This window comes from Corvus hawaiiensis, chromosome Z, assembly GCF_020740725.1.
Source record: "Corvus hawaiiensis isolate bCorHaw1 chromosome Z, bCorHaw1.pri.cur, whole genome shotgun sequence".
Classification (NCBI taxonomy): Eukaryota; Metazoa; Chordata; class Aves; order Passeriformes; family Corvidae; genus Corvus; species Corvus hawaiiensis.
In genome coordinates, this window is record NC_063255.1 from 29943066 (window position 1) to 29963801 (window position 20736).

The 20736-nt window shown below is 40.8% G+C and overlaps 1 protein-coding gene across 3 annotated transcripts in view; it reads right to left on the reverse strand.

Annotated features, from left to right (window-relative positions):
• Nucleotides 1-19313, reverse strand: part of LOC125319947 (methylthioadenosine phosphorylase) — a 32708-nt gene extending 13395 nt beyond the window's left edge. The window contains exons 1-4 of one of the 3 annotated variants that reach the window (XM_048291753.1): nucleotides 19250-19313; nucleotides 13873-13959; nucleotides 7692-7750; nucleotides 5232-5399 (exon numbers count right to left, since the gene is read on the reverse strand). In XM_048291753.1, the coding sequence (XP_048147710.1) occupies nucleotides 5232-5399; nucleotides 7692-7750; nucleotides 13873-13959; nucleotides 19250-19282 (347 nt within the window). In that variant the 5' untranslated portion in view covers nucleotides 19283-19313. Of the gene's footprint in view, nucleotides 1-5231; nucleotides 5400-7691; nucleotides 7751-13872; nucleotides 13960-18834; nucleotides 19152-19249 lie in introns of those variants that run through there. The other 2 variants (XM_048291752.1, XM_048291751.1) reach the window with 2 other exon arrangements.
• Nucleotides 19314-20736: the final 1423 nt, after the last annotated feature.

A 20736-nucleotide genomic window follows, 5' to 3' on the forward strand; every position in this document is an offset into this window, starting at 1 on the left:
ACATCTGGAAAATGGGATACAGCTGTTAAAATCAGATGAAACACTAATATTAATTTTGCCTTTATGGGATACTGAAAAGCTGCAAAGAGAATGTATGAGATTCTTCACACTTTTCCATTTTGTCTGCTAATGAATTATTTAGAGCTGGAGGAAACGGTAAAAGCCATAATACATTTCCTGCACTATAGTATTTCCGATGTTATTAGTCAGACACCTTCAATCAGAAAAGTCTGAGAAAAGATCTCATATCAATAAATATTAGTATTTGACTTTCAGATGCCCTGTGTTCTTTGAAGAGAATGGTCACATCACTACATGCCATCATAAAGAAATCCCACTTGGTCTGAAAGACAGGTGTCTGCTAAGGAAGGCAGGAGCCTCCTTTGGAATGGAAAATGTAACCGCCCCTTCCCTCTGAATTATTCTAATTTTGAAATTAAGGGGCTTTCAGGCAAAGATATGAGAAATAAGAATAACAGTTCTTTACTAGCATAGATAACAAGGCAATGATACAGAAACACTGGCTTAAACTGCCAGAGTCAGATACAACCTGACACCCTGTCGGTCAGGGTGGTGGTAGCAGTCCAATTAAGTGGTGGCTGCAGTCCTCTTGAGGTGACAGATATGGTTCTGTTGAAGGGGTGATCCTGTAGAAGGGTCTGGTCTTCCTCAGAAGGTCCAGTGGTGGTTATGTAGCTCTTGTCCTCTGGGAACCCTGGAGGTAAGGGTTGAGTGTGGTGTTCCAAACCTCAGATCATATCCAGGTAGCAATGCTTGGTTCCTCCCCCTGGGCGGAGCATCTCACAATGGGATGATGTAATTCTATGAGTCATGCAGTGAGGTTAGACAGCCCATAAACAGAAGATATGCCTCGGAGGGAGTTATCAAGGATGTGTCATGGAAGAGATAAACACTGCCCCACCTGGTTTTAACAGATGGTGATAGAATACATACTTTTGGTTACATTTTACATTGTAACTGAAGACACCACTACATTTTGCACCATTCACACAAACTGCACGGGAGTAAGTAAAACCAGTAAGACCTATAATTGCTTTGAGCAGTGGACCACACGTGTTCACAGTTAGACAATTTCTCTTCCGCATCTGCTGCAGTTTAAAACCCACCTGGAAATTAAACCCCACTAAGCCCCTGTACCTGCAGCAACAGTCATACTTTTAATCAGACAATAAGGTGACTTTTGCTCCTTCGTTTTGGTTTTTATCACAGTAACACAGGGTTTTCTGACAATTCTGACTATGACTGATTCTAGGAAGCAAAATCCAACTCAAATAAATGAACACACCAGTCATTTCCATCTGTGACAAACAGCTCTCTACCACTTTTATCATCACCTTCCTCCTTCTTCCAGTAGTGTTGAATTACCAAACTATTGGTAATAAAAGAATAAAATGTAAATTCACACTGGCATCAGCTGTATAAAAAGCAGTTTCAGTATGGTCTGCATCTTCAGGGACACTAGAAGAAAATTCTACAAAAAAATTTACAGAGTGTAACAATACTGCAGTAATTGTAGTAGTGTTTGTGACACAGAGAACAGAAACAATAAAACTGGCAGCTATTACAGGAAGCTATTTTCTACATCTCCTCAACTGAGCTCAGTCATTCAAGTAAGTAGTTACTGTCTTGCTCTTCTCTTCCTAGCAAATATCAACAGCAAACCAGAGAGTATTCAAAAGCCCCCGATTAGTCTGAGGTAGTCAACTGACTAACAGTGCGGCAATAAACTAACAGGAGTCAAAGGCAGAAAAAAAATTATCCCAGATTCTTAAAGTACTTTTTTAAAGAAGAGAGCTGTTGCAGACTATAATAACAAGTGGTTATTTCTGGATTTGGAAGCAAGGAGAACACAACATATGTATTTTTGTATTTATTTAATTGTGGTTAAGTACACAAAATAACAAGCATAAAGAAAGCAGAGACTACATACAGAATCAAACACTAGGTGTAGTAATGAGTGGCAGAATTAAGCTCTCCCAAGTTAGGAAATCTTATATAGTTCTAATTACACCTATTCAGTGTTTCACACTGTAAGTCAAACCCATGCTAGGCTGAAGTCCTACACAACTCCTGATATTGCAATCCTGTCACTCATTTCACAGTGTGCATGCCCAAGGAGAACAAATTACAATAGCTGCGTACAGTTTTCTGCTCAGTTCTAGCTCTTTTCCCATTCCTATTCACTATCCCTTCATTTTGCTTCACCTGTAAGGAGAATTGAGAACAGGAATGCCCCCTATTGAGAATATATATAGAGAGAGCCCAGATACTAAAAGATACCTGGACACTAGAAGGCACTGATTTTTATGGTGGCTTGAGTAAATCCCTGCCACCGAGACCCCAACTTCTTTCCTATGTAGTGCCTGGCATGGATTAACCACTCTATAGAAGCCAGAATACCTTTCAAGAAAAATAACTGACTGTGTAAACACACGTTTAACCAGTATCTTCTTTCTAAGACTATTAATAAACACTGTTTGCAGGACTCTGACCTTTCATTAGAAGGTATTTCAGAAAAATTCTATCTTTTCAGATTTTGGTGGACAATGAAAATATTCTGTCCTATGAAAATATCTTCCGATCAGTAGCACTGTTTTCATAATGACTTATATAATGCAATCATTCTTTACACTGCTGTTGATGCAGACCCTATCTCCAAAGACTTGGCAGTCTAACACTCCCTGGCATAGAACATCATGAAAAAAACACTTGACATAGAAATTCAGCTGTCAATAGAGACAGGCTATCACAACATACCAATTTTCTGAATTAAACTGTAAGTTGGGGATGACTTTTAAATTCATATTATGTATCATTTTCCACACTGAAATATTCTCAACGTGCTTTACTGAGAAGCGTTTTGGTTTCCTGATGCCATTAAACAAGTCACAAAAAGTTTCCCCTTGCCTACATCAAAACAAAAACTTACTAGCCCAAATGAAACATTGCTCATAAATAGGCTATACCATTACTACTGGTGACCATCTGAATGAACTATACATGAAGACAGAGATCACAGAACAGTTGAGGCTAGAAGTGCCTCTGGAGGTCACCTGGTGGTCCACCTAGAATGGGCTCTCCAGGTCCATATCCAGATGGCTTTGAGTATCTCCAAGGATGGAGACTCTGCCACCTCTCTGGGCAACCTGTGCCAGTGCTCAGTCACCTTCAGTAAAAACTTCACTGATGTTCAAAGTGAACCTCCTGTGTTTCAGTCTGTTCCTACTGCCTCTGATCCTGGCACTGCTGGACAGAGCCTGGCTTCTTCTTCTTTGCACCCTCCCTTCAGGTATTTCTACACATTAACGAGATTCTCCTCGACTCTAGTCTTCTCCAGGCTGAACAGTCCCACTGTCTCAGCCTCTCCTCTCAGGAGAGATGCTCCAGTACTTTAGCATCTTCGTGGTCCTCTGTTGAGCTCTCTCTAGTATGTCCATGTCCAAATTGCACTGCAGAGCCCAGAACTGGATACAGTACTCCAGGTGTCATTCACCACTGCCAAGCAGAGGCTCCCCTCACTTAACCAGGAGTCTGCCAAGTGATAATGCTGTGAAAGTAACTGGTGCTTGACTCACAATCGTCCAAACCATGTCCCCAAGTCTGTTTAATATCCTTCCTATAAAACTCAGTATCAGCACTAAAAAAAGAGCATTGTCAGCAATATACCTGATATCCACCCATAAATCAACCTAGTATAACAGGAAGCAGTTCATATGGGGCTTGCCCCTGCAGTACTTAGTAACTTAGATACACTATATTTAAACCTACTCTTACAAGAAAAATAGCATTTCACTTACACGTGCAAAAAAAAAAGTCAGTAAGTCAAAATTTGAGTAGCACTGAACTGCGGGGAACTGTCTCAGGTTACAACGTAAGATATAACCAAAAGTATGTATTCTATCACCATCTGTTAAAACCAGGTGGGGCAGTGTTCTTTGTCTCGTCCATGACACATCCCTGATAACTCCCTCCGAGGCATATCTTCTGTTTATGGGCTGTCTAACCTCACTGCATGACTCATAGAATTACATCATCCCATTGTGAGATGCTCCGCCCAGGGGGAGGAACCAAGCATTGCTACCTGGATATGATCTGAGGTTTGGAACACCACACTCAACCCTTACCTCCAGGGTTCCCAGAGGACAAGAGCTACATAACCACCACTGGACCTTCTGAGGAAGACCAGACCCTTCTACAGGATCACCCCTTCAACAGAACCATATCTGTCACCTCAAGAGGACTGCAGCCACCACTTAATTGGACTGCTACCACCACCCTGACCGACAGGGTGTCAGGTTGTATCCTGACTCTGGCAGTATTTCTGTACTACTACATTTATTTTTTAATTTCCTTATTAAGTTGTAGTTCTGATTTTCAAGTATCTCTGGTTTTCTTTCAAACTACTACAGGAACAAATCTAGGTTTACATGTTCAGTTGGCAATGAAATACTACCAGCAGCGCCACAAATGCCCAAAGAAGACGCATAAACCATTTAAAATGCTTTAAATTAGGTGTAATACCCAAATAAGACTTCAAGATATAATACACCTCCAAGTACTAAAAACAGATTTACCTTTAAAGTGTGCAACCAGATCTTTGAATTATCGGTGTTGCTGGTGATCTTTAAATGTAGCTTTTATTTTGCCCCCAGCTTTGCTTGAATTTTTCTAGTCAGATAATCACAGAGGATAGGACTGGCTGGCGTAGGAAAACTTTGGAAACAAATTTACTTCCTTATGATTCTTAACAAATAACATATGCAAGCATCTATCCTTGTTTTAAAACAACCTCCTCTCTTTTGCTACTGTGTTGCATTTATGTCTCTTGCGCAGGACCTCATAATTATAGCATATACTTTCCTAGCTGATTCCTACTATGCTTTCTTGTACTTCTCCATCTCATTTCAGACTCTTCATAAAGCTTGGAATGGCTTGTGCTCTGAGAATAGAAGATTTGTTCTTCTTCTGAACAGTTTTCCCATGGAGCTATACATTAGTTCATTCATGGCCATCCTTCAACGCCCGGTACTTCTATCTCTGTTAGAATGGAACTTTTTATAATTGCATCCCCATTTCCTATCATATTTTCTTGTATGAATCTTACTTTTTGACTGAAGAACTGAGGCTATCAGCTCATTTTACAAAAACCTGATTTAACATGAACATGTTACTATACGGTTTAATCCCCATTTGTCCTCCCTCTCACTCACCTGTCAATGAACTGGTCAATTATGACAAGATCACCAGGTTGTATTTCCTCTCGTAATGAACCACAGGCAGTAGTCACTAATACATGGGAACAATTTTCTTCTTTTAACGCCCAGATATTGGCACGGTAATTGACGTTTGATGGCATAATTGTATGATGCCTTCCATGTCTGCAAAGATACACGTTGCAAGAGAGTAAAATACATCAGACTGAAATTGCCTTCCTTCTCCCAAATAAGGAGAATTTCAGGAAACATATTTTCCCTAACAATACTGGAAATGCAACTGACCATTTCAGCTACTTTCGGTATATTTTGTTTTCCTAAATGTATTAAGCTTCTCTCAGAATTCAATTTAAGAAGCAATAGTATAATTTTCTTTTTAAATGCAAAATTTTAAGTCCAAGACTGCAACGAAACAGATCTTAAAAATACAATTCAAATATACATCAGCAGCTTCAAGAGTAAAAAAAGTATTTTCCTCTGAATTTTCTAAGCCAGTTCCATAGATTCTGAAACCCCTTTTCCATACACTACAGGAAATTTTTAAGATTTATATACACCTCCATGAATTTTCTGCCCAGAAGCATTGCTTGTATTCTCCCACACAAAGAGTGGCACATCACAGCACATTGTGTTCTAATCTGTCATCTTTCCAAAGAAAACAGTAGAATCATCACATTTTTCTCTTTGATCTTAAACTTTCATAAATTAAAAGAACCACTTCACACTGCTGCAGTATTCTTTTTCACCAAGACAGGAAATACTTGGTCTTCTAAGCACAAACTTTTGTGCTATCTCTGTCTTTGCTACAGAAGTACATCACTTACATGATTAAACACATTGGAAAATTATTTTCAACCATGTAAGAGAAAAGAAGGAACTTAATTTCTCAACTGATTTTTTTCAGAGGCCAAAAAGTCCTAAGAATTTGATCATTCAGGAACTGCACACAACATGGCCAAGCACTGTCAGGCAGGATGGCAGGATTCCCATGTTGTCATTAGCATTTCTGATAAGCTACTAGGCACATGGATTTATTGCTTTATTGCAGTTGCTGTCATAATTTTCTTACAGAATATACATGCCTTTTTTTTTTTCCAACCTGATTCAAAGCCAAAACACAAAGTAAAATTTGCAGGTACCTTGGCCCTAAAAGTAAACTCACAAGGTTTCTATATAAACGGTCATAAATCCCAGTGAGGAGGTAAACCACAGCCAAATTGTTCAGGCATCTGTTGCCCAAGGTCTAGTTTGAAACAGCTCAGCTATGAGAACGTGACTTAGCATTTCATTTGAGAAAATGAGAAAAATGTTGACCAGGTGCAATAAAACACATGAGCAAAGTCCATGAAAGATAAGAAAAGTAAAACCACAGACAGAAGTGTAGTTGCGGAGATGCTTAGCAGTCAGCAGCTTTAATGGAAAAACACTGGCATGAAAAGAATCGGGGCCCTGAGTGCACCACTGGGTCCTAAGTGCACTGGCCAGTCTCACTCTGGGCCTCCACACAAACTCCTGATGCCTCTGAGCCTGAGTGCTCCTGCCTCCAAGCTCAGGCCCCAGTCTTCCCTCCTGGCCTGAGCTGTGTCACAGTGTGCCTGTCCTCAGTCCTGTCTCCCCCATGGCCTTCAGACCTATGCTGCGGTTTATCTCCAGAGCGGGGTGGGCTTTAGACACACACTACAGCCTTGTCTCTCACCTCCTACTGCTCCTGCCTGGATTCCCTGGATGAATCCTGTGCTTGACTAATCACCTTGACTTGACTGGGCCTGCAGATGGACCATGTCATCAGCACCCACTCTGTCCATTCTGCCCAGATGCTGCGAACTGTGTTAGTATTCTTATATTTAATCTAGGAGCATGCTGGTCCTAGACATCCATGGTTAACACCACTGTGAAATTTCCACACATTCATCTGCAGATCCTGCTTCTAGAGTCTCTTCAAGTATAGTAAACGATGTCTGAATAAAAATTACACAGCGAGAGAGAACTGCAGGGGATGCAGCACCCTAAGCAATAATTGTAATAGCAGGAGGACTCAATAATCTAAGGGATTGATTTGGAGGAGTTTATAGTGGTACCAGAGACAGTTCATCTGGAAGCAGACAATTTCCCTATTTCACAAAGGACATCTGCTAACATAGTGAGCAGATGAATTAATCAGTAAGGTTATCAGCACCACCTATCTACCATCAGAGCAGGTGGCCTTGCAGGCTGCCATTCTTACTAGGGCAACATCTCCCACCAGATTTTTTATCTAACCTACACAGCATTTTTAATACTCTCAGTCCTTGCAGCATCAAATTTGCTCATGAAAAAACCTAAACTTGTGCTGGACTTTGCTACCGCAAAGAGCAAGACAGTATCAGATAAGAAATTCAGTTCGCCTAATGAAAAGAGAAAAAATTCCAAGAAAACTTTACGACACATAATAAAACCCCCCTTAAAATACTCATTTACCTTGCTAAGAGCACACAGTCCACATTTTTGATCTTTCCCAAAATCAAAGCATCCGATGGCTGCAAAACAAGCACATGAGTTACAGCCTGACAATCACATTACAAACCTCTACTACTACCTAAAAATAAGCGCAACAGTTACGGAAGAAAATACAGGTTACCATTGTATTCTCACATTTTCTTGATCTCAGCTCTGTAATTTAATATGGCAGATTAGCAAAACAGTCTGGAACAGGAACATCAAACTTGAGACTAGAAGGATTATCACAAATTTTCTGTGTTCGTACCAACATTAACATAGCAACTTTTTACTTTGGGGTTTGAAACGGTAATATATGAAAAGAATATTTGAAACACAAAAAAATAGTAGCATGCACATGTTACCATTAAATTGGTTAGCATGACTCACTTTCTGGTAAACTTCAGTTTCTTTTTGCTAAATAGGTGCCATTCTCTAGTAAAGTTCCCTTTAAACATAAATCACACTTAATCCGTGCTTTTTCATAACACTTGCCATTCTTTTCTCTGTCCTCCTTCTAACTTGGGCTTGTAGTAGGGGTGTGAAGAGTTCTGGATTCCTCTAACCTACCCTTCACTCACCTCCAGCTTCCTGAAAAACTCACTCTTCCCTGCTGCTGGGAGTCCTGCTTTTGGGAAATGAAATGTGATATAACAGAGAAATTCTGGTACATAAGTGGCAGAAGCAGTGTTGGATTTGCTCAGCCCAGGGATTTCTCTCACAGTTACACAACAAGAAAATACAATCTTCCTGACTATCAAACAGCCAGGACAACAGAGCATTCTGATTTTAGCTATGCAGCTGGAACATGTACCCTGCCATGGAGATGGGTCATCCTGCCCATGAGAGGCAGCCTCTAAGTCATCAACCACCATTACAAAAATCAGCTCCTCTGTGGGCTGTGTTCTGCTCCTGGCCTTCTGAAATACACTATATTTTAGCTTCCCTTTTTGTTAAAACAGCTACTAACAAAATCATGGTTTATCTCCTGATCATAAGTTTGCAAGTGTCTTGAAAGAATCACACATTTGCATTTAAAAATGTTCTGTTGCCAACTACTTGATAGAATACAAATAAAATCATAATGCTAGATGCAAGATTTCAGTTAGTGTTTAGTTTTACAGCTGTTGATTTTATTACACACTTGAAAATCTGCAGAGATTGACAACAAAGTGATATGGGAGTCCCACGTTCAAGATTCCCATTCCTAATACAAAACATCACCTTCTACTTCCTATTGCACAGCTCTTTCTGGTAATTATTCATGTGAAAGCTCTCCAAAGCACTGTAATTTATTCTATCACCAATGTTTAAATTCTGGCAGACACTTACTACCTTTTCTTAAAAAAAAGGAACATTCCAGAAAATTTATGTTTAGAACTGTAGTTATTCTGACTTTTTTTTCAAGTCTCCATTTAATATTAAACTATTGATATTTAAGTGTTTACCTTACATATACTCTTCTGAAGCAATCATGGCTTTAAGAGTGAAATTTTACACAGGGCAAAAGCCTTGCTGTCTAGTGGCCAAGGCAACTTGCCATTGCAACATTCCATAAAAAGGAAGGTTCACAAAAATTAGCATTTGGGATTTTGTTTTGTTTACAAACATTTGCTGCATGAAGTAATAAGCACTTAGTCCCCAAAAGGGCACAAAAATACTCTTAAAAACTAAAGAGGATTTTCAGCAAAAGTTCTTGTCTCCCATCAAAAAGATCAGCATGTTGATGACTGGGCACTCTGTTTTATAAGTAACAGATGCAAGTTTATTGCAAGAGGTAGATTTAAGTTTACATCATTTTCAAAAGATTTGGGGTAGAAAGGTGCTGTTTGACTTCTATTCCCACAACAGAACTCCAGTGACTTCTGGCGTACATTGACAATCAAAAAGGATGTAACAGCTCTAAAATCCACAGGCTTCAAAATCTAGTTGCTGTAGCCAGGGTTTTCTTCCCTATCTGCTTGCATCCTAGCACTCCAAAAGGCTTCAGGATGGTTGTATAATAGTACTGTCCAGCTGACACCTTTGCACAGATTTCCATGAAGTGCATTCTGCACATTTTTCAGGTGACATACTGAACACCTTTTTGGCACATGATTTCTAGAAAGAGAAAAAGAAATACTTGGAATAAAGAAAGCACTGCTAATTGATGAATGGACAGTTTAAGAAAAGAATTGCAGATACTGCATCATGGTTCATTAAGATACTAAAGATTGTAAAGATCAAACAATCACAGAATTGTTAGGGTTGGAAAAGACCTGTCACGATCAGCTAGTCCAGCCTTCTTGCCAAGGCAGGCTTGCCTAGATCAGGTTACACAGGGACACATGCAGGTGGGGTTGGAGCGTCTCCAGCAAGGCAGGCTCCATGACCTCCCTGGGCAGCCTGTTTCAGTGCTCTGCCACCCTCAGTGCAAAGAAATTCTTCCTCATATTGTGTTTTAGTTTATGGCCATTACTGCTCGTCCTGTCGCTGAGCACCACTGAAAAGAATCTGGCACCATCCTCTGGGTACTCACCTTCGAGATATTTATGATGAGATCCCCTCTCAGTCTTCTTTTTTCTAGACTAAGGTGGCCCAGCTCCTACAGTCTCTCCACATAGGAGAGATACTCCAGACCCTGAATCACCTCGGGGCTCTGCTGGACCCTTTCCAGTAGCTCCTTGTCTTTCTTGTATTGAGGAGCCCAGACCTGGAACACAGCACTCCAGATGCGGCCTCACCAGGGCCAAGGGAATCACAGCCCTTGACCTGCTGGCCACACTCTTGCCACTGAACCCCAGGACAGCACTGGCCCTCCTGACTGCAAGGGTGAACTTGTCATCCACTACCCCAAGTTCTTCTCTGCAGAGCTGCTTTCCAGCATGCCAGTTCCCAGCTCTGCTGGTACTTGGGGTTATTCTCCCCACCAGGTGCAGGACCCTAAACTTGCCCCTGTTGAACCCCATCAGGTTTCTCTCTGCCCAATTCTCCAGCCTAAGGTCCCACTGAGTGGCAGCAAAGCCTTCACGTGTGTCAGCCACTCCCCCCAGTTTTGTATCATCTGCAAACTGGCTTAGGGTTCATTCTAACACTTCATCCAGGTTGCTGGTAAAAAGATTGAACAAGATTGGACCAACTATTGATATGTGCATAAAGTTACAGTAACAGAAATTTCAAACTATGTCTTAACCATGTAGCATAGCTAGTGTGTACTTCCATTCTACTCTCTTTCTCCCACAAGTTCTTTCCAAGTGCTATACCTCTTTACTATTATCTCAGTCATAGCCAGGAGTGATGATAAGATAATAAAAACTTTTAGTGGAACAATTTCAATTCAAAGCTCTAATACTGTATTTTTAAAGGAGGATTTAATAAAAGTTCTCAAACATAAAAAATTTATAAATGTATTTAACAAGTACTTCCCTCTTTTCACAAAATACAAGCCAGATATATATTACTCATTGTTGCAAAACAGAAAAGAAAGAATAGAACCCTGGGCAATTAACCTCAAACTATTACAATAACAAACAATTGGAATAAATCCCCTTTGTCTATAACATAAATATGCATAAAGTATTGTTCATGTGGTGTCTACAGAATTAATTTTTTCCTTAGTCTCATCTCAGAAGCTAGTTGGAACAGAAAACAGAATGAGCATGAAACACTTGCAATGAAAAAGTATTTCAGAGGTTGTGCAAGCCTCCATTTAACCTGTGAGCTAGTTCAGGAACCAAACGATGTACATTGTTTTGCAGAGGTAGAAGAGGAGCTTAAGTATTATGTTACATGGTCTGATTTTCCTGATGAAAGCAAAAAATGCTCAATTGAAAGGTGGAACTACCCCCTGCTTTGTTTGCCAGATAAACTTATGAGCAGAAAAAGAGAGGGAGCTCCTAGAATAATTTTCTAGAGCAGGAAGACCTCTTGCCCACCAGGGAAGGTGATTCAGAATCAAGATCTGTCATCCAGGAAGTAAGACAATCTAACTGAAAATATATTCTGAACAATGCTTTTTAGTAGCTTCAAAATTCAATGATGAAGATAAAATTGCTTGGAACAGCATCTGTTATCCTGTAGAAGAATAATATTTTCCATATCTGGAGACAGAATCACAAAAAATTTTTGGAGTATTTTCCATAGAATACCGAATTTTGATGCACTGAAAATGGTGGAAGCAAACAAAGGAGAAAAGACAGCTGGAATTTTAAGAGCTGTAAGCTTACTTAGTTTTTTAAAAATCTATTGTACTGCATTTTCCCTATTTATAATGTAACTTGAAAGATCATAGGAGGACCAATGTCAACATAGAGAACAGCAAAAAACTATCATAATAGCATATTTTAAACTTTTCCATATTTCCCACATTCCCTAATGCTAAATTTGGTTGTTAAATGATTCTTATGATTCAAGAAGGCCAAAGCAGCAGAGAATTCAAGGACTCTGTATGAAGAAAATGTAAGCTATTATTCATCTTTTAAAAGAAAAGAAAACAGCATTTTTCATTAAAGAGAAATTTATTTTGCTGCTGTCAAATGTTAAAGGTGCCAAGGAATATTTATCCCAGAAAGGTTTTCAGTCAAAAATCTTTTTGGCTACGTCCTTGCCTAGAAACTTAAGAATGAAACACCAAGATTTAAGTAAAGTGGAATTGTACACTTTGCATTTTTACATGACAGAAGGAAATGGACATACATTCTTATTAACTATGCCTTTTCTTTTGATGTTCATCCATTTTCATTCTTCCTACTTTTGCCTGAACTAAATAGATTGATGTTTCATCTCAGTTTCTCTTGGGAAATAAAAGACCACAAAGTTCTGAAGTTTATTCAGATTAAGCCCTTTACTTCTTAAAATTTCAGGCAGATTATCTCGACACTGATTTCACAGCTCTATGAAAAAGTATCTTTATGGCAGAAAAGTCACAATTTGGTTTTATTCCAGTAACAATCAAGAACAAAATATATCTTTAGGAAAAAAATACTAACAAACAATAAACTTCTAAACTTTTCCAGGCACACTTAAATAAAAATAAAATTGCCATCTTCCATTCAGCAATAGCTGCTCCTCTCAACTACGTAGTTCTAAAATGACTGGCAGGTTGTCTAACACCTCCTTCCTGAATACTAAATAGTTTCAGCAGCAATGTAAGTGAATATTGATCCAGCTGATAATACCAATTGAATTTGTGAGGCTTGTTTCTGCTTCAGCTGAAATCCATTGCACTTTGTGCAACTGTAACTTGTGGACTAAGCTCTGCACATCTTACACTAAGGCTGATCCATCAGTTGCTCCTCATGAGGATGAAAACTGCATTCAGTCACTGAAGTTAATGTGATTCTATACAGGAGGAAATATCAGAAGTTCAGATCTACAGAGAGAGAGAAGGAAGACAGGCCATTACAGTTAAAAGGATAAAAGCTTGCTGTTTGGCTGTGCTCTCTTTCTCTGGCTGCGACCTGACTCCATCCAGGTCAGCTTAACAGTCCCAGTCCAATTCAGGACATTATCTCGAATTCATGTTTGTATTCACACCAAGATATCTGAGTTTTACTCTCATCCCCCTTACACAATGCTTTGTGCCAGGAATTATCCTTCAAAACACACTCAGTGCTGCATACAGAGCAACAGCCCTAGCCTCCACTCCCTTCTGCTGAGGAAAAAGAAGCAAGACGAAGGAGAATTGTTCAGGTGTACCAGTGTCACAAGAACAGTTTCAGAGCTTCATTTTCAAATAATTTTCAAATTATGTGGCTATAAGCATGATTTTACATTGGCATGTAAAACATAATTCAGTAGTTACAAGGAAAATGGTGTCTCATCTATCTCAAAGGACAGTTTTCTGCAATTCAGAAAGGTTCCTGGACCGATCTGACAGACAATAGAGGTCACACACCAGCACAAATTTGAAAGAGAAAGGGTTTATCCCTTGATTGTAAATTCAGGACTGACTTTCTAAATTCATCCAGTCTACAAATGAGAAGAAGTATACACTCCTTTGCAGATCATCTTTGCAATACTTTGCTTCTATGAACTAAAAATCCCACAACATAGCAACTAAAAAGAACAGTTGTGCCAGCACCACCTTTATACATTCATTTACCAATTGGAACATTCTTAAAGCGCATAAACATCTTGAAAACTGGCAAAAAGTTTCAGTAATAAATAAAAAGGTTATACAGACCTTGCCATAAGGAGTGTCAACATATTTTTCTGTTCTTCCTTCTAAGATATCCGGATCATCCAGGCCAGTTCCACCGATAATTCCAATCTTACACAAAAAGTATATATTAGTCTTCTTGCAATTTACATTTAACTGCATGCCTGAAAAATGAACCAGGCAGCTACAAAATGTATCTTCTTCTTGAGGTGACGCAAGACTACAGATCAACAGAGCATAATATGCCTATCAGATTTTCCTAGAATGTACATTTCAAATACCTGATTTTAAACAACTGGTATTTAGCTTGCCAATTTCTTACCCCACGATTTTCCTGTTTAAGATACCAAATTAAAAAAAGCTATGAAAAAATGCACAAAGATGCACTATTAAACATTTATTTCCAATATAAAAATGAAGAGTGCTATTTGGGAATGCCTCTATTGAGTGAGAAATACTCAGTATTGTAGAAACAGTGAGAAAAAGTGTAGAAAGCTCATTAAAACCAAGGCTTCTTGTTTATATGGACAAAAAGTCTTACACATAACCACCATACTGAATACCAGGTTGTCATGGTTTTAAGCCCAGCTGGAGGTTAAGCACCACACAGCCACTTGCTGAAACCCCCCTTCTTTCCTCCTGCATTGTGGTGGAATGGGGAGAAGAATCAAAGGCAGGCTCGTATGTTGATATAAGAACAATTTAATAACTGAAAATAAAATAAAATATGGTAATAAGGGTAAATTATAACAATAATGAAAACAAAAAAAATAACAAAAAGGGAAAAACTAGTGATGCACAAGACAACTGCTCTCCACCTGCTGAGTGATCCCAGACTCCCATTCCCCAGCTGAGAATGGCCACCCTCTGGGTAACTCACTCAGTTTTATACAGCGGGCATGACATTCCACGGTGTGGAATATCCCTTCGGTCAGTTTGGGCCGCCTGTCCCAGCTATGCTCCCTCACAGCTTTGTTTGCAAACCCCCTCCACTCCCTCCCTGGCAGAGCATGAGACAGGGAAAAAAGAAACCCCTGACTTAAGATAAACATGACTCAGCAAAGCCCAAAACATCAGTGTGTTATCAACGCCATTCTCATTCTGAATCCAAAACACAGCACTGTAACAGTTACTGAGAGGAAATTAACTTTACCATAGCTGTAACCAGGACACAGGCATTCCTACATGGTATTATATGTCCAAAATAAAGAAAATCTTTTGGAAAAAAAATACGGTTTTGTGTTGACTTGACAAAATCTAAGAGGTTTCCCAACTAAAATCCCTGTTGTGTTTTGATTTGCCTGTGATTGCATATTCCAGCTAAGAAAAATGCGTCTGATTTTTCTTGTTTCTAGCTCATCATTGGAAAGGAACTTGTTTTTTGTCTCTCTAGGGATAATCAGATTTTTGATCAAGTCAAGTTTTTCCCTTGAGTTCGGAACACTGGTAACTCCTTGGATGGAATCGTTACCGTCAAACTTTTCACAACTGAAAGCTTGGTAAAGGTATTTAAAAGTGATGTTACCATTTATCACACACAGAGAAAATGACAGTGCCTCTTTTTTCTTCAGTGTGACCAGTTGTTCCACAGTTTCTATCACTTTCAAGTTTAATACATATCATGACTGATTTGCTTATCAGAGAAGAACAAAGTCTGAACCATTGTGACATAACTTATTACCACAAAGACTGAAAACTTCCCATGTAAAACCTCCAGACTTCAACATACAAGACCCTCCTTCCACAACACATACACAGCTGCCTCTCACCCTAGCTTTTTCTTACTTTCACATTCATAGAGACCCTATTTGTTCAACCACTGTATTAGCTGGCTCATCAAGCACTTCTTTTCAACAAGTAGAGGCTCTGTTGTCTTCGTTACATATCAAATACCTCTCTTACAAAGCTTTTCACACCCGATGGTGTAAACGCTGATACGATGAGATAGTTTTAACTCCTACTTCCTTGTGCTACCCCCCTGTGGACCAGGAGGAGAACTGCAAAGGGAAATAGTAAAAACCCACATACTTCGACGCTGAAGACGCACACAAGCTTTACGGAAGACCTAGATCATTGTTTGCAGTAGTATTGATGGGTCTATTCCCACGTTACTCGTGTTGCTTAGCTATCACAAAGGTTCCAACTTGGATTGCTCACAAAAATCCTGCAAACTACATACACTTTAGGATGAATAACATACTGCCTTAAGAATCGTGGAAGGTATCCAACAGGAACAATCACAAAACTCAAAATCAGTAAAAGAACATCTTTAACACTGTTCAAGCATACATTCAGTAAACACTGATGATTGCTACATTAACAGAAGACAGGACCAAAATGGCGCCTTTTTTGTTTTTTTCAATCTAGGAAAAAAAAAGGGTTCCTTCAGCAACTTCACTAGTTTTAGCTTGGTGTAACATCTGTTTTACTAGTGTCCTATGACTTAAGATTCAAAAGGGAACTGAACTTTTACATCTAGCAAAGTGAAAGTTGTTGGGACTGAGGAAAAGAGTGCAATGCTGGAGAGAACAGCTCCAGATACACGCCATTAAAAGTTATTTTGGAACTGCAATGTTTTAAGGTCATTATGAACACACAGCTCCATCACAGTAACAGACTTCCTGTACAGAAACCAGCAAGCATGGCCCGTGGCAGCATGTGGTTGCTCTCAAATTTGCTCTCAGCCTCCATAATCCTGCTGCTGCAGCGGCATCAACATGTGCTTTGGCTGCACTGTACAGTTCCTGAGAGGCTTTTACACCAAATAACCCTGCTGTCAGAAATGGCAGACTGCAGTGAGCTTGCAAAATACTCACAGCTCCCAGGGTACAGAATCCAAAGCACAGAAGACCTAGACTATGTTGAGTGTGCTTCTGCCTTTTTACCCACTGCAAACTTACCTCAGTGGCAGTCCGGACAACCCTCAGGCCACCTGAGGCAACACTGGGTAGGGAAATGCTTCAAATTCACTGGAGAGCTACTCCAGTGGAAGGAAAGTTAGGCTAGCAGGGATTTTTGAAGCAGCTGCTTCTCCAGTCCTGTAAGGTCAACTTAGAGCAGGCAGCTCTAATCCTAAAATTAATTTTACCTGACAGACAATTATTTTTCCTCCTAGTTTACAGGATCTCCAGAAATACTATCTGCATCTGGGAGCTAGACACAAAAATCTGATTCTATACTAAATTCTGCTTTCCAAACCTTGTAGTGAATTATCAAAAGGAACGCAGATGCTCTAGGCTCAGTGGGAGAGATACCCTACGTCCTGGTTCTGGCTAGGACAGGATTAATTTTTGCAGTAGCCTGGGAGGGCCATGACTACGACCTGGAGGTTATTTTATATCACTTCGTATCATTTTCCAGAAACAGGGGAAGGTGTCCTGGGTCAGGGTAGCATGACAATTGGTTATTTTTGGGCTCTGCATAGTGGTGAGCAGTTGCATATGAGCCGCTCACCTCTCTTGTATACTTTTGTTATATTATATCGTTGCTGTTACTGTTTGTTTTCTTATCTCATTGTTTCCAGTAAATTTTTCTTATCTCAACCCACAATCTTCACCTTTTGTGCCTGCAACTCTCCCCTCCATTCTGCTGCAGAGGATGGGTTTGGAGTGGTTTCAGTGGGAACACTAAATTGGAGAGCACCATTTCTAAACCACAACACCCTGTCAGAGGAGCTCAGCTCTACTCCCACCCACCAGACCAGGCACTGAAGGTATGGGAAGACAGGGACAATGTGATGAGGAAGAACAGTTTCACCTTTCCTTAAAAGCCAGACGAGTGACCTCACATCTAGGAACGACCTCAAGAATGGAAAGATGTAAAACTGTATTGTCCATTCCAGACTTTGCATCATACAAAGGGATATAAAGGATATAACCTGTAAAAATTAATGGAGGTTGTATCGAACGTTATCTGGAATTAAATCTCAAGTAAAATGGCACTGCAGTAGAGTGAAACACAAATTATTTTACTATGATATAGTTGATCTCAAACCCTGGGATGAAGAGCAACAGAAGTGAAATCTAGCAAACAGTCATCACACCAGTAACTACAAAGATCAAACCCATTTCTCTGTGTGATTCCAAGTAACAATCACACTGAAGTGTACGCCTTTCTTCACCTGGTGTTTGGTGAACTTCCCCAAGTAGGTTTAAGCCAAAGGCATAGAGGTGTCAGTGCAATAACAGCCTACACTTGTCTGTCTGAGGGTCTTAAACACTAGTACATGTCATGATCACCTATGGGTCCTTTTGACAACTAATCACCAACAAACCCTTCTGTACTCCTCTCTTCTGTTTTGGGGATACTGAGAAAGGGGTGAGGATGGCATTACAAATAATTTTGCTTAAAAGGAGATAAACATCAAGTTGTGTATAAGTTATGCTTAGTACAATAAACCTGTACATTGAAGACAGGTTGTAACTGTTTTCTACACACCAAAACAACCATGAGTTACTTCACCGCAGAAAAATAATGCGTAGTTTGTAAAAACCCAAGTTTCTGCCTGACCACTGGCCTGCTTGCCCCTGGTGCCATCACCGCTCTGAGCAGCTTTTCAAGCACACAGGAGACAAGTCTTAGAGGGGAAGTTTTGCACTGTTCACTTCTGCCAAAGCTTAGAGTTCCGTGCACAAACACAGCACGCGGTTACAGACCCGTCACGGTCCCTCTCACTGACAAACCCCCCACACCCGGGTCGGATACCCGGAAAAGGAGATTTCTCCGGATTGAAAAAAACCCCCACCACCACTAACAACAAAAAACCTATCCCCCTCCCCCCAAAAAAAAAAACCCTAAAAACAAAACAAAACACCAAAACCAAACAAACAAAAACCCCACAACAAAAACCAAAAAAAAGCCCATCAAACCAAACACCCCAAAAAACACCAACCCCCCCCCCCCCAAAAAAAAAAAAAAACACCACCGGAAACCCCCAAAACAACAAACAAACAAACAAAACACCCCAACTCCAAACAAACAAAAAACCCCAACCCCAAAATCAAAAACCCCGTCTCTTCCGGGACGGCCGCGGGAGCCCCTGCGCGGGCCTCGGCGAGGGAGCGCGCGGGCGGGCGCCACCGCCCACAGCGGCACCGCTGCGCTACCGGGCCCGCTCCCGGCAGGCGGCGCAGGGGAAGGTGGGAAGGCGGCAGGAAGCAGGGAAGGGCACAGCGGGCAGGACGGAGGCAGCGAGAAAGGAAGGAAGGAGAGAAAGGAAGGAAGGCAGCGCTTCCCAGCATGCGCTCGGCAGCGCCGGGAGGGCAGCGATGCAGGCCGCGCCATCCCGCTCCCGCAGCCGTCCCGAGGCGGGGACTGGAGGCGACAGGCGGGGAGGGTTTGCGGGCGGCGGTGAACGCCGCCTCCTCCCTCCTGAGGTGCGGCTGGGCAGAGGCGCACTTACCTTCACGGGCACCGAGGCGGCGACGGCGGCCATGCTGGCGGGAGGGCGGGGCGGGGCCGCGGGGGCCGCGCTCCGCCCGCCGCGGGAGGGCGCTTCAGGCCGCCAGGGGGCAGTATCCACCCGCGCTGTGGCCCGCGAGCGGCGCGGGCCGGGGAGCCCCGGGCCGGGGTCTCGGAGCGCCCGGGGAGCGCCCGGACCCTGAGGTGAATGAGAGCCCTGCGTGCTTAAATGCCGCTTGATTCGCAAGCAGGGCGCCCGTCTTGCTTGCTTCTTAATCTTTCCGACCTGCACGCTCACCTGCGACTCTCGGAGTTTCCGCTGCGTGGAACAGGAGCGGTGCTGCGGTGGGTGTGATTGAAGTAATTTGTCTGCTTAAAGGTGCAACTGTGTGCTTAGATTGCTAAGCACTGGCTCGGTCTTTCTGAAAACTTAACTTTCAGAGGGTTTATATTTCAGTCAGACCACCTTTCCATATTCCTGGAAAGACAGCTGTTTATTTGACTTCCCCCCCCTTTCAAATCCTTGAATTTGCCAGCAGAGATGGACCTAAACTGCACCACAAAATCCCTGAAGCATCCTATAAAACAGTAACATGAAGCGAAAAGGTGCTTATTAGTCGTGGAGTGCCAGAAATGGCAAAATGAGACCAAAATTCTAGCTCTAACCTACATGAAAATTCCTACTGTATTCCTACTCTTAATGAAGTGGAAGAAGTTTCTTTTAAATTAAAAAAAAAAAAACTAATTAATTTAGACTTTTAATGTGCTCTAAATTAAGGGTTGTCTTTTCAATATCCAAAAATATGTCTGAGAACAAATAGGAGCATGTTTTGCAAAAAAGTAAAATCTTTCTGAAGTAAACATAGAATGTTTACACGTGTTTAGCTCTCCAAGCTAAATAGAGCTTCAAGTGATAGAAAAAGGTAAGCACTTTTATTATGTACTAATAATTAAAATCTTTCTGTCTGTGGTATTTTTCTTGTTGCTATATGTCCATAAATTTAGGAAGAACATTTGTTTTACCATAACATAATCCTATATTTTGAGAAACATCAATAGGTTTTATATATTTATGCATTTTATTTCTCTAGGTAGTTACAAATATTATATGTATATTTATGTCGAATGTAGAGCTTTCAAAAATAGCCATTATCTTGTTAATTGGAAGTACTTGCTTGTAAAAGTGTTTGACATATTTTCTTTAAAGCAGCTTTACCTACTGGAGACGCGTTGGCCACCCAGACATGCCATTCTCACATGCCGCTCAGTGCTACCTGCCTGTTAAAAAACTGCCATAAATCTGCTAGTAAATGCAGGCTCAGATTCATCACTGGACACGTCGTACATTTTAACTGCTAAGATCTTGAGGCAGTTCTTTGTGTACCAAAAGAAAAAGGATATTCCCGATTACTTAAGGCAGTAGCAGCTAGTGCTGAACTCGTGCATCAGCTGGAATGTGCTCTCTGTGCAGCTTTAAACACTTTTTAA